General features: G+C 48.0%; 1 protein-coding gene across 2 annotated transcripts; it reads right to left on the reverse strand.

The window, feature by feature from the left end:
- Positions 1-1,162: 1,162 nt before the first annotated feature.
- On the reverse strand, positions 1,163-10,972 carry TRIM45 (tripartite motif containing 45). 2 transcript variants are annotated; one of them, XM_058660112.1, is made up of 7 exons: positions 10,549-10,972; positions 9,467-9,717; positions 7,189-7,922; positions 5,506-5,635; positions 4,788-4,902; positions 2,463-2,589; positions 1,163-1,425 (listed from the first exon to the last, which is right to left on the reverse strand). In XM_058660112.1, exons 1-7 carry the CDS (start codon positions 10,636-10,638, stop codon positions 1,277-1,279), a joined length of 1,596 nt encoding a protein of 531 aa, XP_058516095.1. In that variant the 5' UTR covers positions 10,639-10,972; the 3' UTR covers positions 1,163-1,276. The 2 variants fall into 2 exon arrangements, with proteins under 2 accessions (XP_058516095.1, XP_004581925.2); XM_004581868.3 differs by lacking the exon at positions 10,549-10,972 and having other exon boundaries at positions 9,467-10,315.
- Positions 10,973-10,994: the final 22 nt, after the last annotated feature.

The raw sequence follows: 10,994 nt of genomic DNA on the forward strand, positions 1-10,994 counted from the left end.
ATACTGGAGCCACAGGCAGATTTTTTTTTTTTTTTTTAAGATTTCTTTATTTCTTATTGGAAAGTCAGACATACAGAGAGGAGGAAAGACAGGGAGGAAAATCTTCCGTTTGCTGATTCACTCCTCAAGTGGCCACAAAGGCTAAAGCTCAGCTGATCCAAAGCCAGGAGCTTCTTCCAGGTCTCCCATATGGGCGTAGGGTCCCAAGGCCTTGGGCTGTCCTCAATTGCTTTCCCAGGCCACAGGTAGGAAGCTGGATGAAAAGTGGGGCTGCTGGGATTAGAACCTGTGCCCATATGTGATCCCAGTATGTGCAAGGTGAGGACTTTAGCTGCTAGACTACCGTGCCAGGCCCCACAGGCAAATTAACCTGTATTCTGCACCCCCCGATTATGGAGATTTTAGTAACAATATTTAATACTTGCTGAGTTTGTTGCTCTATAAGAAACAAAGAGTCCTAGAAGGGCACATAAATGGCCACAGTGAAGACCTGGGTAGGGGTTCAGGTATTATCACCACATCTCCCCAGAGTTCTCTAGCAGCTAAAAGCCACCCTGACTTTCAAAGCTGTGAGGTTCTAGGTATGAGTATGCAAGTAATCTTTTAGAAATCCCTTTGTATAGACAAAAGCAAAGACCGATAATTAGACTTGAGATCTAGATTGCTTGGCATGAAGAGAATTGCAATAAATGGATGATGTTCTGTTTCAACACCAGTACCTTTATTAACTTTGTATGCCCTTGAGCAAATAGTAACCTTCCAGGATCAGTGTGGAGAGGAAAGAGGTGGATAACCATTAAAACAGCAAAGTATGTTATGAAGCTCATGACAGCCATTTATCAATAAATCCACAGAAAGTGGACAGGAAGATTTTATTTTTTGAGGGAAAATAGCTAGTATGTAGTTCAGTGAAAAATAACATAGGCTAGATAGAATGTATTAGAAGGTAAAGAACTAAATTACCACCAATTCCCCACACACACCATGTTCTCTAAATTCTAATGGTACAGACACTTGCATACCTGTACAGAAGAGAAAGGAGACTCCTGTATTATAGAAAGGACATTCCCAACTGACCCTTCAAGAGAAATGTCTCTTGTTCACAACCACCCACAAAAGCAAGCAGTGAGTAACTCATAAAAAAAGCACTTGAACTGTAACATAAGATAAGGCACTTTGTTTTTAATTCTGTCTCTTTGGAAGTAATCAAGGTCTGGGGCACTCTGATAATTTGAATTCCCACTGGCTACAGCTTGAACAGGCCAAGTTCACAGTGTCAGAGTGCCACGGTCCTGAGCAAGCTCCTTGGTGCACTCTGCCCACTCGTGTTTGTACATTCGGACTTCTCGGTAAACTTTCCACAGCATGACCAGTGGGGACGACCTGGGTGGCCTTTGTGTCCGTGGCCACAGCCTTGGTACCCACCTACATGATGCAAAAAAACAGAGGGGAAAAACAACCGTTAGAATGGAGTCCAGCAGTTTTCATGGACATTAAAACTCATGGCAACATCTGGCATCAGGAGAATGAAAATACGAAGAAACCTGACAAGAGGAACAAGCCATCTGAATCCTCTATCATCAAGACTCCCACCAAAACCAAGTATAGCAAATCAGGTAATGTTAGCCAAAGTTCTAAGATAATTTGAGAATTTATGGGGCCTAGTGTGTGGCATTGCTAAATAGCTGCTTATGATGCCAGTATCCCATATGAACTGTAGCTTGAGTTCCAGCTGCTCCACCTTCATTCCAGCTCCCTGCTGATGCACACAGGCATTAGCATACACAATGGAAGATGACCCAAGTCCTTAAGCCCCTGCCAGCCTTGTGGGAGACCCAGATGAAGCTCCTGGCTCCTGACTTCAGCTTGGCCCAGCCCTCACACTGCAGGCATTTGGGAGTGAACCAGTGGACAGAAGACCTGCCTGTCTCTCCTCTCTGTAACTCCTTTCAAATAAATAAATAAATCTGGAAGAAAAAATTGCTCAAACAAGGAGATGAGTTATTTTTGGACATGAACTGTAGATGAACTGGTTTGTATCTTAACTGTAAAGTGCTTAAAAAAAAAGAGTGGAAATTTAAAAAATGAGGGGAGGGAGATCCTGAAATGTGCAACTGGGTATTTTAAGGCCCACCATGTTAGAGTTATTTATTTATTTATTTATTTTTAAATAATTACAGATCTTGTCTGGTTGGCCTCCCTCCACTCCCACCCAAAGAACTGGACTTGATTGCCTTTGTTTATTATCCACTCTCCAGCCCTAGCTGCATCTGGAAATCTCTTTCATATTTCCATTTAAAACAAAGGATCTTAATGAAACTTAGAGCACTGTTATCTCTCTACATATATCAGAATGTACTCCCTAAAATGTCCTACACCTTCTGGTTGGTGATAGTGAGGGGTTGTCACCTGATTCTCACTGCTGGCTGGCAGGCCCAGCTGGTAATGACCGTCCTCCTTACCTGGCATGGTGCCGCCACAGGCACAGCGGGCAGTCTTCTGTCCTCCACTGGAGCAGAAGGTACAACAATGAAATACACCTGTGTGTGGGCGGTGCTTTCTCCTCACAGTCACAGTGAATGGCGAGCCCTTCAGTGTTGAGAGCAAGAGCAAAGAACAGCACCTTATGAGTGAACAGGATTTGCTGAGCATCACTGCAGGATGCACAGTCTAAAGTCACAGAGCCTTCTTTTGGAGGGTCAAGGACAGCAAGTAGGAGATCACAAGACAGGACCTTTGCTCAGTTGGGTGGGGAAGATAAAAATGCAGTGAAAAGAACCAAGCAGTGGGGCCAGTACTGTGGTGCAGCAAATTCAGCTTGTGACACTGACATACCACATCAGAGTGTTGTTTGAGTTCCAGTTGTTCCACTTACAATCTAGCTCCCTGGTAACATGCCTGGGAGAACCATAATTGTAGCTCAAGTACTTGAGCCCCAATCAACCAAGTGGGAGATCCAGATGGAATTCCTGGTTCCCGATTTCAGCTTGGTCCAGTCCGAACCACTGTGCCTATTTGGGGAGTAACCAATAGATGGAAGATCTTTCCTTCTCCCCACTACCCCCATCAGTCTCCATAACTGTGACTTTCAAAAAAAATCTCTAAAAAAGAACCAGTCTGTGTAGCCCTTCCACCATGCCTTTCACTGCAAATTCTAAAGACTCTTCACCACCATGAATCCTTCCCTTGTAGCTAGATGTGCACAGCTGACGCAGACACCAGGTAAGCTCTGGTTTCAACGACATCTGCCTTAGCAGGCGCTTGTGCATTCAAGATGAGCGGAGGCCAGCTCCACAGTAGGGTTAACCTTCCTGAATGGATTCTGCGTTACTTGAACCTTGCATGGAGTGGAAGCACATGGACCTATGACATGTCAGTCATCCAATGTGTGCTCTTGATGTGACTGACTCTGCTCTGCAATTCTGAAGAACCTCAGGGGATACAAGGAAAAGGTTGTGACCAAAGAGGGAGGATGGCCTGTGGGCCTTTGTTCACTTTTGTAGACAGGTGCCGCCTCTCCTCACATACTGAGCTAGCTTCTCTTTCCACCTCTTTACCCTAGACTCAACACACCTGTTTACTCATCCTCCTAGTCTGGGACTGTGAGGGGACAGAGAAGGGTTAGATATGCATAGCCAACAACTGTTAAATCAGAACTCTTTCATCTGCCTCTTGTCCTTCAAGGATAACTTTACTTCTGTAGTCTCCATTCTATGTTAAATGAGAAATACCTACTAAGTGTTGTAATGTGTCTGTTACTGTGTGACATCCATGTAGCTTGAGAAAACACAAAGCAGACAGTCACACAGGGGTGGGGACCCTTTTTTTCTGCTGAGGGCCATCTGGATATTTATAGCATCATTCACGAGCCATACAAAATTAGCAGCTTAAAAATCAGCCTGCTGTAGATTTACAAGTCCCTCCTGGCCTTAGCATGGCACTCCTGGCCTAGAACTTCAGAAGCGTTTACTGATTCAGTCTAGCTGAATGATGGGTGATGTTCCTGAGTAGTTCTGAGGAAAATGGAAAAATGGATGTAACCTGTTGCCATTTCTGACACCGCCATGTAGCTATGCTGAGCGTGAGTCTTTGTAGGACACAGAGTATCAACCACACATGAATGCCATATGCTATTGTATTGTTCTTGTCAGGGTGATTTCTGGCTGCAAGGACTTCTGAGTACTCCGATGTCAGCAGAGAAATATTGCTGAATATGTATTACTCAATTCTCAAAGCTTCACAGTCTCTAAACCAGAAAGTTATGCTTGTTTGTGGAGATGGCACAGTCATCATGGCAACAGACAAGCGCATCTCTAAAACAGACTGGAGAATCCCATGGTTAGGCAGACAGATGACTGGTCAGTTGAGAGGACACAACCCTCCCAGATGCTTTCCAGTAAGTTCACAGGCTGAACAGAACTGGGAAACGCTGAACCTGTTTATCTCTTGAAGGTGCATGCTTGTCTGCTATTAGACTGCATCCTCAGAATAACACATCTTGCTCAAATTAATAATTCTAACAAACCCACTATGAGAATGGCGAAACATAAGCATAACCACTAGGAAGTAAAACGGGAGAGCTCTTATGGACATCAGCAGCTTCTAGCAGGAAAATGAGTAGTAAAATCTGGGCCATTTCTGTAGCGATGAGGAGTGAAGAAGAGTATCCTATTCAATCTCTGTATTCAGCTGACCCTGTGATAAAATGACTCCAGATCCTGAGACAGCAGAACCAAAGAGGGACGGGGAAAGGAAGGGAGGCAAGCACAGTCTCAGGTGGTACTCACCTGCACATGCTGTTCTTTGATACAGACCCACACGGTGTACAGACCAGGCTCCTTGGGGGTATAGGAAACAAAGTATGTCCCATCCTTGTTATCCTGGACCACTGTTCTGACTGGACTGGGAAGGGATGGAAGTAAGAATTCAAAATACCACTCATGCCCCTGGGGCTACGTCAGTTCTCTGCTATCTTAGGATGTGAACTCCATCCCATCCCATTCAACACTGATTATAAATGTCCCCCAAACAGGATGCTTCTTCCCCTTGCCTCTGAATGTAATTGTATAATGGAGGGTAAGTAGCATAAATTCTAAAGTTCAGCTGAATTCCTTGAAAATGTTATTGTGGGACTGTCAGGGGCCTCAGGTATATCCTGTTGTGCTCTATCATTCTTCCTTACTCCAAATGCAGAAGTAATATAAATCTGCTCCTGGCACAATTTAGTAACAAGGGAGGGATGAATTTTGAAGGCATCACTTAGCCCAACAGGAAATTTCCAGTCTAATCCAAACCTTGGGGTGAACACATTACAGGGCAGACTTGTGTTGGAGAGAACACAACAAAGACGTAAACCCACCGAAGACAACCCATTTGCATGGCTGGGCACGTCATGTGTCTTTATAGCATCCCAGGAAGGGAAGATAAACCACTGCCTCAAAAGACCTCATGTTCCCAGTTTCCACGTTGCTTAGTACCCATGACACACAACTGTGTGATACAAACCTGTCTTTCTTATCCTTAGGGACAACAGCAACACGAATGTTGTCTCCGCCTCTTCCCATGTTCTCTCCTGTGGCATCCTTACAGAGCACAGTGAAAGAAGCTGTCTGTTTCTCTCGGGCTCGGTGGAGATCTGCAAATGACAAGTATTCATCCTCACTTGAAGGCAAACTGCAGTGATCACATCCCCAGACCAGACACCCTTTGCTTTGTCTTCAGAACAAAGGGCTGTGCTTCCTGTTTACTGCAATTGCGCAGCTGTCTTCTCTTCCCCTGTCTCCCTCTTGGGAATCCCTCCCAGCAAGTCAGGTTATCTCTTAGCCAGCAGCTGCTCTTGGATCAGATGGGATCCTGGACCTTACTTTTAGCCACAAGGCAGCCCTGAAAAACACTCAGAATTTACCCAGAGAATTGAGGAAAAAACCTGTAGAGAGGCTAGTATCACCCAAAGCTATCCTCTCCTAGCTTTGGATCATACTGGAACAGCCAGGAGTTCAGCTGACCAGCTGGGACCCTGCCTGCCACGATACTCCCCAACATGCCAAGGTTGTAATACCCAACAGTTATAGACTCTTATCAAGCATCCTCATGGAATAGGGTTACTTAATCTAGGGTTCATGAACTACCTATGAGTCTATGAAGAAGTTTACGAAGAATCTAAGACTCTGCTGGAATTGTTTGTCCACATTGACAATATTCTCAAAGGGATCTGTAACTTCCCAACAGTTACAAATTCATGTACCAAAGCCAGGATGACTCTAGGATACAATTTTCTCACCAGGACTGACTCATGAAATATACCTTTGAAGAATGTGCTTCCTTTAGGGAGAGAATACGGGTCAAGAGAAACCATTTTCTTCCTCACTAAACATTTATCACATCCTTTTAAATCCCAACACTATGAGGTGTACACAAATCAAAAGAAGCATCAAATGTAAGAGAAACACCATCTTGTCTCATGTTTCCCTCATTCTTCTCAAAGTCCCTTTGGATCTTGATATAAACAGGTATACCACAATAGCCTAGTGGCTAAATCCTTGCCTTGCATGTGCTGGGATACCATATGGGCACAAGTTGGTGTCCTGGCTGCTTCACTTTCCTTTCAGCTCCATGCCTGTGGTTTGGGAAAGCAGCAGACGATGGCTCAAAGCCTTGGGACTCTGCACCCACGTGGGAGACCTAGAAGAAGCTCCTGATTCAGGTTTTGGATCAGCTCAGCTCTGGCCATTGTAGCCATTTGGGGAGTGAACCAACAAATGCAAGATCTTTTGTCTCTCGCTCTCTCTGTAAATCTGACTTTCCATTAAAAATAAATCTTATAAAATGAAAAAAATATAATAAAAAGAACTTGACACAAGCAACTCAGGGTCTGCCACACCCCCCTCTGAGCAGGCACCACTCTCCCTGACATGCTCAATGAAGATATCTCCTACGGGCACTGTCCCAGCCCTGTCACCTGACAGAAACAAAGCATGATGTCTTGGTTTCTTAGTGGTTGCTCCTTTCCTAAAGTGAGAAAGTGCCCAGCCCCCCATGACACTGAATAAGTGAATCTTGCCTGTCCTCTAGGAACAGAACGAATCAGAAGGAAAGGGGCCAGGAGATGGTGAGGGGAAGGTTCATTGCCCTTTAGATTCTTTTAGCAGGTCACTGCCCTTTTGGTGCCAGCAAGAAAGGCCCTCCTACCTTCTCCTTGAAGAACACATTTGGTGGGATCAACCTCTTTGGTATTAATGGCCCCATAAACTTCGTAGCCACGGCACTGGCCTGCTTTCTCCTGAGGAGAGAAGTAGATCTTATCATTCACTCCAGGGCGGGCACTGTACTCAATTTTGTTGAGCTTCCTGAGCCGTTCTACCACCACACCCTTGGTGATGAGGATCTCCAGGTCCGAGCCACTGGTCAGCAAGTGCTCAGTGAACTCCACTCCAGTCCGCATATCTGCCAGCAGCTGTTCCAGCTGTGCCTTCTGCAGGTGCAGCGAGTTCTCCTTCTGGACCCTTATGTCTTCCAGCTGCTTCAGCAGCTTATCCCGGTGCTCCTGGATGGCCTTGATGTAGCCCTCAGAGAAGGTGCGGATGTCGGCGGCCACAGCCTCCACCCGCTCCTGGAGCGCACTGCTGAGATCTTTTATCTGAACCAGTGCTTCCTCCAGGGCCTCCACGTGGGGCTGAGTGCCTTTGAGAATCTCCCGCACGGAGTCCCCATGCTTGTGGATGACGTTGCTGGTGAAGTCACAAGGATGCTCTCGGTGCTCCCCCACCACGCAGTCCCGGCACACAGGGCGGTCGCAGCGCTCACAGAACAGACTGAGCTCCTCGGTGGGGTGAGTAGGACATGGTATAGGCTTCCCAATCCGGCTGTAGCCTTTCAGGTCTTTGAGGTCCACCATGGTGTGGTAAGTGGTTTTCTTCTGCCGCCTAGGGGCAAAGTCAGAACAAGACATTATGGAATAGGCTCAGCAGACAGGTGGTTCCTTCCTCTAACCTCTAACTGCTTTAGCCTCTCTGATAGTGGTTCCTCAGCTGTAAAGTAGTGGGAATAACATTTATATGAAAAGGCTGCTGTTGAAGAGTACATTAGGGCTGTCTGTTGCAATAACACTCAACCTAAATACCTCCAGAAAACCCTGCCCAGAGTTCATGTTGCAAATGTAGACACAAGCTACAGCCTGCTCCCTACGTCAAGCCAGAACTGACAGCATGATGGAAAACCAACACCAAGAGATGGAAACTGCCATATGACATAGCAACAACCCAAGCAGTTCAAAAGCAGCTAGCTGGGTCTGACAGCGAAGTATCACCAGCTGCCATCCAGAGTATAATGAGGCATTTCCCTTGACCAATAACTCTATCACCCAACTCAGCAGGCTACAATGTCCCTCAAGGCATTAGCATTATTAGAAAGTGAAATCAGCGGACAGCCGAATAAAAGCTCTCTTTCAATTCCCTTTTCTGGAGGCCTCCAGAGATTCAGGGAAATTCCTAAGAAACCACAGTGACAGCTCACGGTTTCTCCATTAGCATCTTATCAACTGGAGGCTCATGTGCCTGTCCAGGCACCAGAAAAATGGCTGCAGCGAAAACGGGGGCAGCTGTTTAGCTAGATGCAAGGTAGTCATAGTTACAAGCTAAAAATAGAAAGACTGAAGACTACTCAGCGGTTCTGTTGGTGAGGCCAGAAAACAAATGGAAGCCAGAACTTAACAACTGTTTTAGGCTAGTCCTAAACCCTGGCTCATTCTATAATCTGATGTCCTGGAACGGGTAGGGGACAAAGGGTTGGAATAAAGACAAAGAACGATCTGTCTGTACGCTGTTCACCAAATGTAATGAAAGGCATCATCTGCCCCATTCAGTTCCCCCAACCAGCACACTCACCGAGTTCTAAAGTGACTCGAGGGCACAGGGGCAGCCTACGTGAGGGCGGCCTCTCAGCACCTATACGGGCAGGGCAGCACAGGTCAGTGCTGAGCAGAGATCATAACCAGAAAAGGATCTGACACGGGGCTCCACTTCACACTTGGTACCAGCTCTGCAGAGGCCAAATAACATAGTTTGTTCCCTCAATTAATAACGTGATAACAATTGTGCTCGCCCTTCTGTTAGAGAGGTAATGACCAAATGAGACTGGGGGTAGAGTTATGCTATTGTATTCCTCTTCCTGTTTCTCCAGGACCCAACACATCCATTTACTATATAAACAACTGATGACTGCAGGGAACTGGGGAGCATCATTTAGGTCTATAGGAACTTTTACTACTATTATGACTACACGTACTCTACCAGGCTGACCAGGGTTAACCATTGCTTTAAAACATTTGCTGTCACACCATATATTGCTCATTGGCATTCAGTAGTGTTTGAGGAAGCTTTCCTTTTCATCTGCTCGCCAACAGATTTCTGTATCTGATCCCTCTGTTCTTTGCTCCTAAGCCACACCCAGTAGGGTTTCCCATCTTTACCTATGAGCCTGGCAGCAGAAGTGGCAGAGATTGGCTTTGCAGGTCTGACACCTCTTCTCCACTTCCCTGTCGCTGCACAGGTCACACACCAGGCCCTGGCCTTCCCCACGCAGGCTCTCCAGCATCACATCGTTCATGGCCAGGTGGTCTATGGTCAAAGCCTTCACTCCACCCTTGGGCAGGTCCACCTGAGCATCACATACCGGACAGAGGATACCAATCTGCGGCTGCATGCTGCGTGGCTTGAGTTCCTGGAACATGGACCCTTCAGAGCTCGTGTCTGAGTCGCCTCCTCGGATGTCCACTACCGAGAAGGGTTCCAGCTGCTCCAGACACTTGATGCAAACCGTGTGCAAACAAGGCAAGAGCCGGGGGGCTTGGAAAAGCTCAAAGCAGGAAGGGCAGTGCGTCTTGCCTGAATTCCCGGGTGCAGTCCCACTGGGGAGTTTGCGCATGAAGCCCAGCAGCGGCTTCCCGTTTGCTGACATAATCCCCACTTATCAGAATCAACCCTGGGTCGTTCTAAAGTAAAGGAGTCGCTGAGGAAACCCACCCAATGAGAAAGTTTCCAGAACCTGAACAGAGACCATGGGGACTCTCTTCTCTGCAAATAAAAGGGCACCCGGTAGGAGGCCGCCTCGAAGGACCCACCCACAGATCTAGGCAGGATCTGTGGCGAGGACCCCTCCTTTCCACGGCATCCCATACCAGACCCGCTGCCGCCCTTCTCGGCCTCCCAATCCTTCCTTGGATGCGCTTCCAGGTCTAAGCCTCACGCTGGTAGCACAGCCCAGCTCCTTGACCCCTGCATCTCACGCCCTCCACCGCCACCCCCTCCAGGTGCCCTCCCGCCCCACTGGCCCCGCAGCCGACACGCGACAAGCGCCACCTTCTCCCCTCCGCCCTCAATGTAATGAGGTAGGGCGCCCTCCGTGGAGGGCGCGCGGGGGGCGACAGAGCCGCCACGCCCCGCCGGTTCCTCGGCGGCCACAGCACCTCCGCTCCTCAGCCCATGCAGGCCGGAGAAACGCGCCTCTCATTGTACCAATCCCAGCCCCGGCTGCTCCCGCAGGTCCAATCACCGTCCGAGAGGGGCGGTCCTCGCCGCTCAGGGCCCCGCCGTCCTCCAGAGTGACGCTACCACCATCCAATAAGCTTTGGAAATTCCACATCTTCGTCTGTCCCCTCCCACGGGGGATGGGATCGAACTAAGGGCCGGAGGTGGGGCGGCCGAAGGGCTTGGAGCGGCGGAGAGGAAGGAAAAGAGCGAGGCAGGGAGGGAGTGACATAGTGTAGGCAGCGTCACCATGTTACGGAGCCTGTCCCTTTCTCTAGCTCTGTGGCGACCAGAGGCCTCAGGCCCACTGATACAGCCGCGCAGGTGTGCCACACACACGGCCTGATTTCCGCCCTTGGATTGGCCCCGCGAGTGCAGGCTGGGCTCTCCCATTGGTCCGCGGCGCCGTCAGTTGCCTTCGGACGTGCTCCGCCCGGAGCTTGCTGGGAGTTGTAGGAGCTTTTTTCTATC

This window comes from Ochotona princeps, chromosome 2 (genome assembly GCF_030435755.1).
Source record: "Ochotona princeps isolate mOchPri1 chromosome 2, mOchPri1.hap1, whole genome shotgun sequence".
In the NCBI taxonomy this organism is placed as follows: Eukaryota; Metazoa; Chordata; class Mammalia; order Lagomorpha; family Ochotonidae; genus Ochotona; species Ochotona princeps.

Excerpts from the sequence above, each read along its gene's own strand:
- TRIM45 (XM_004581868.3), bottom strand. The coding sequence starts at position 9,954 with ATGTCAGCAAACGGGAAGCCGCTGCTGGGCTTCATGCGCAAACTCCCC. Across the intron at positions 5,636-7,188 it reads ATGTGTTCTTCAAGGAGAAG|ATCTCCACCGAGCCCGAGAG; the intron begins GTAGGAGGGCCT and ends TGTCATTTGCAG. Across the intron at positions 4,903-5,505 it reads CCTAAGGATAAGAAAGACAG|TCCAGTCAGAACAGTGGTCC; the intron begins GTTTGTATCACA and ends ATCCCTTCCCAG.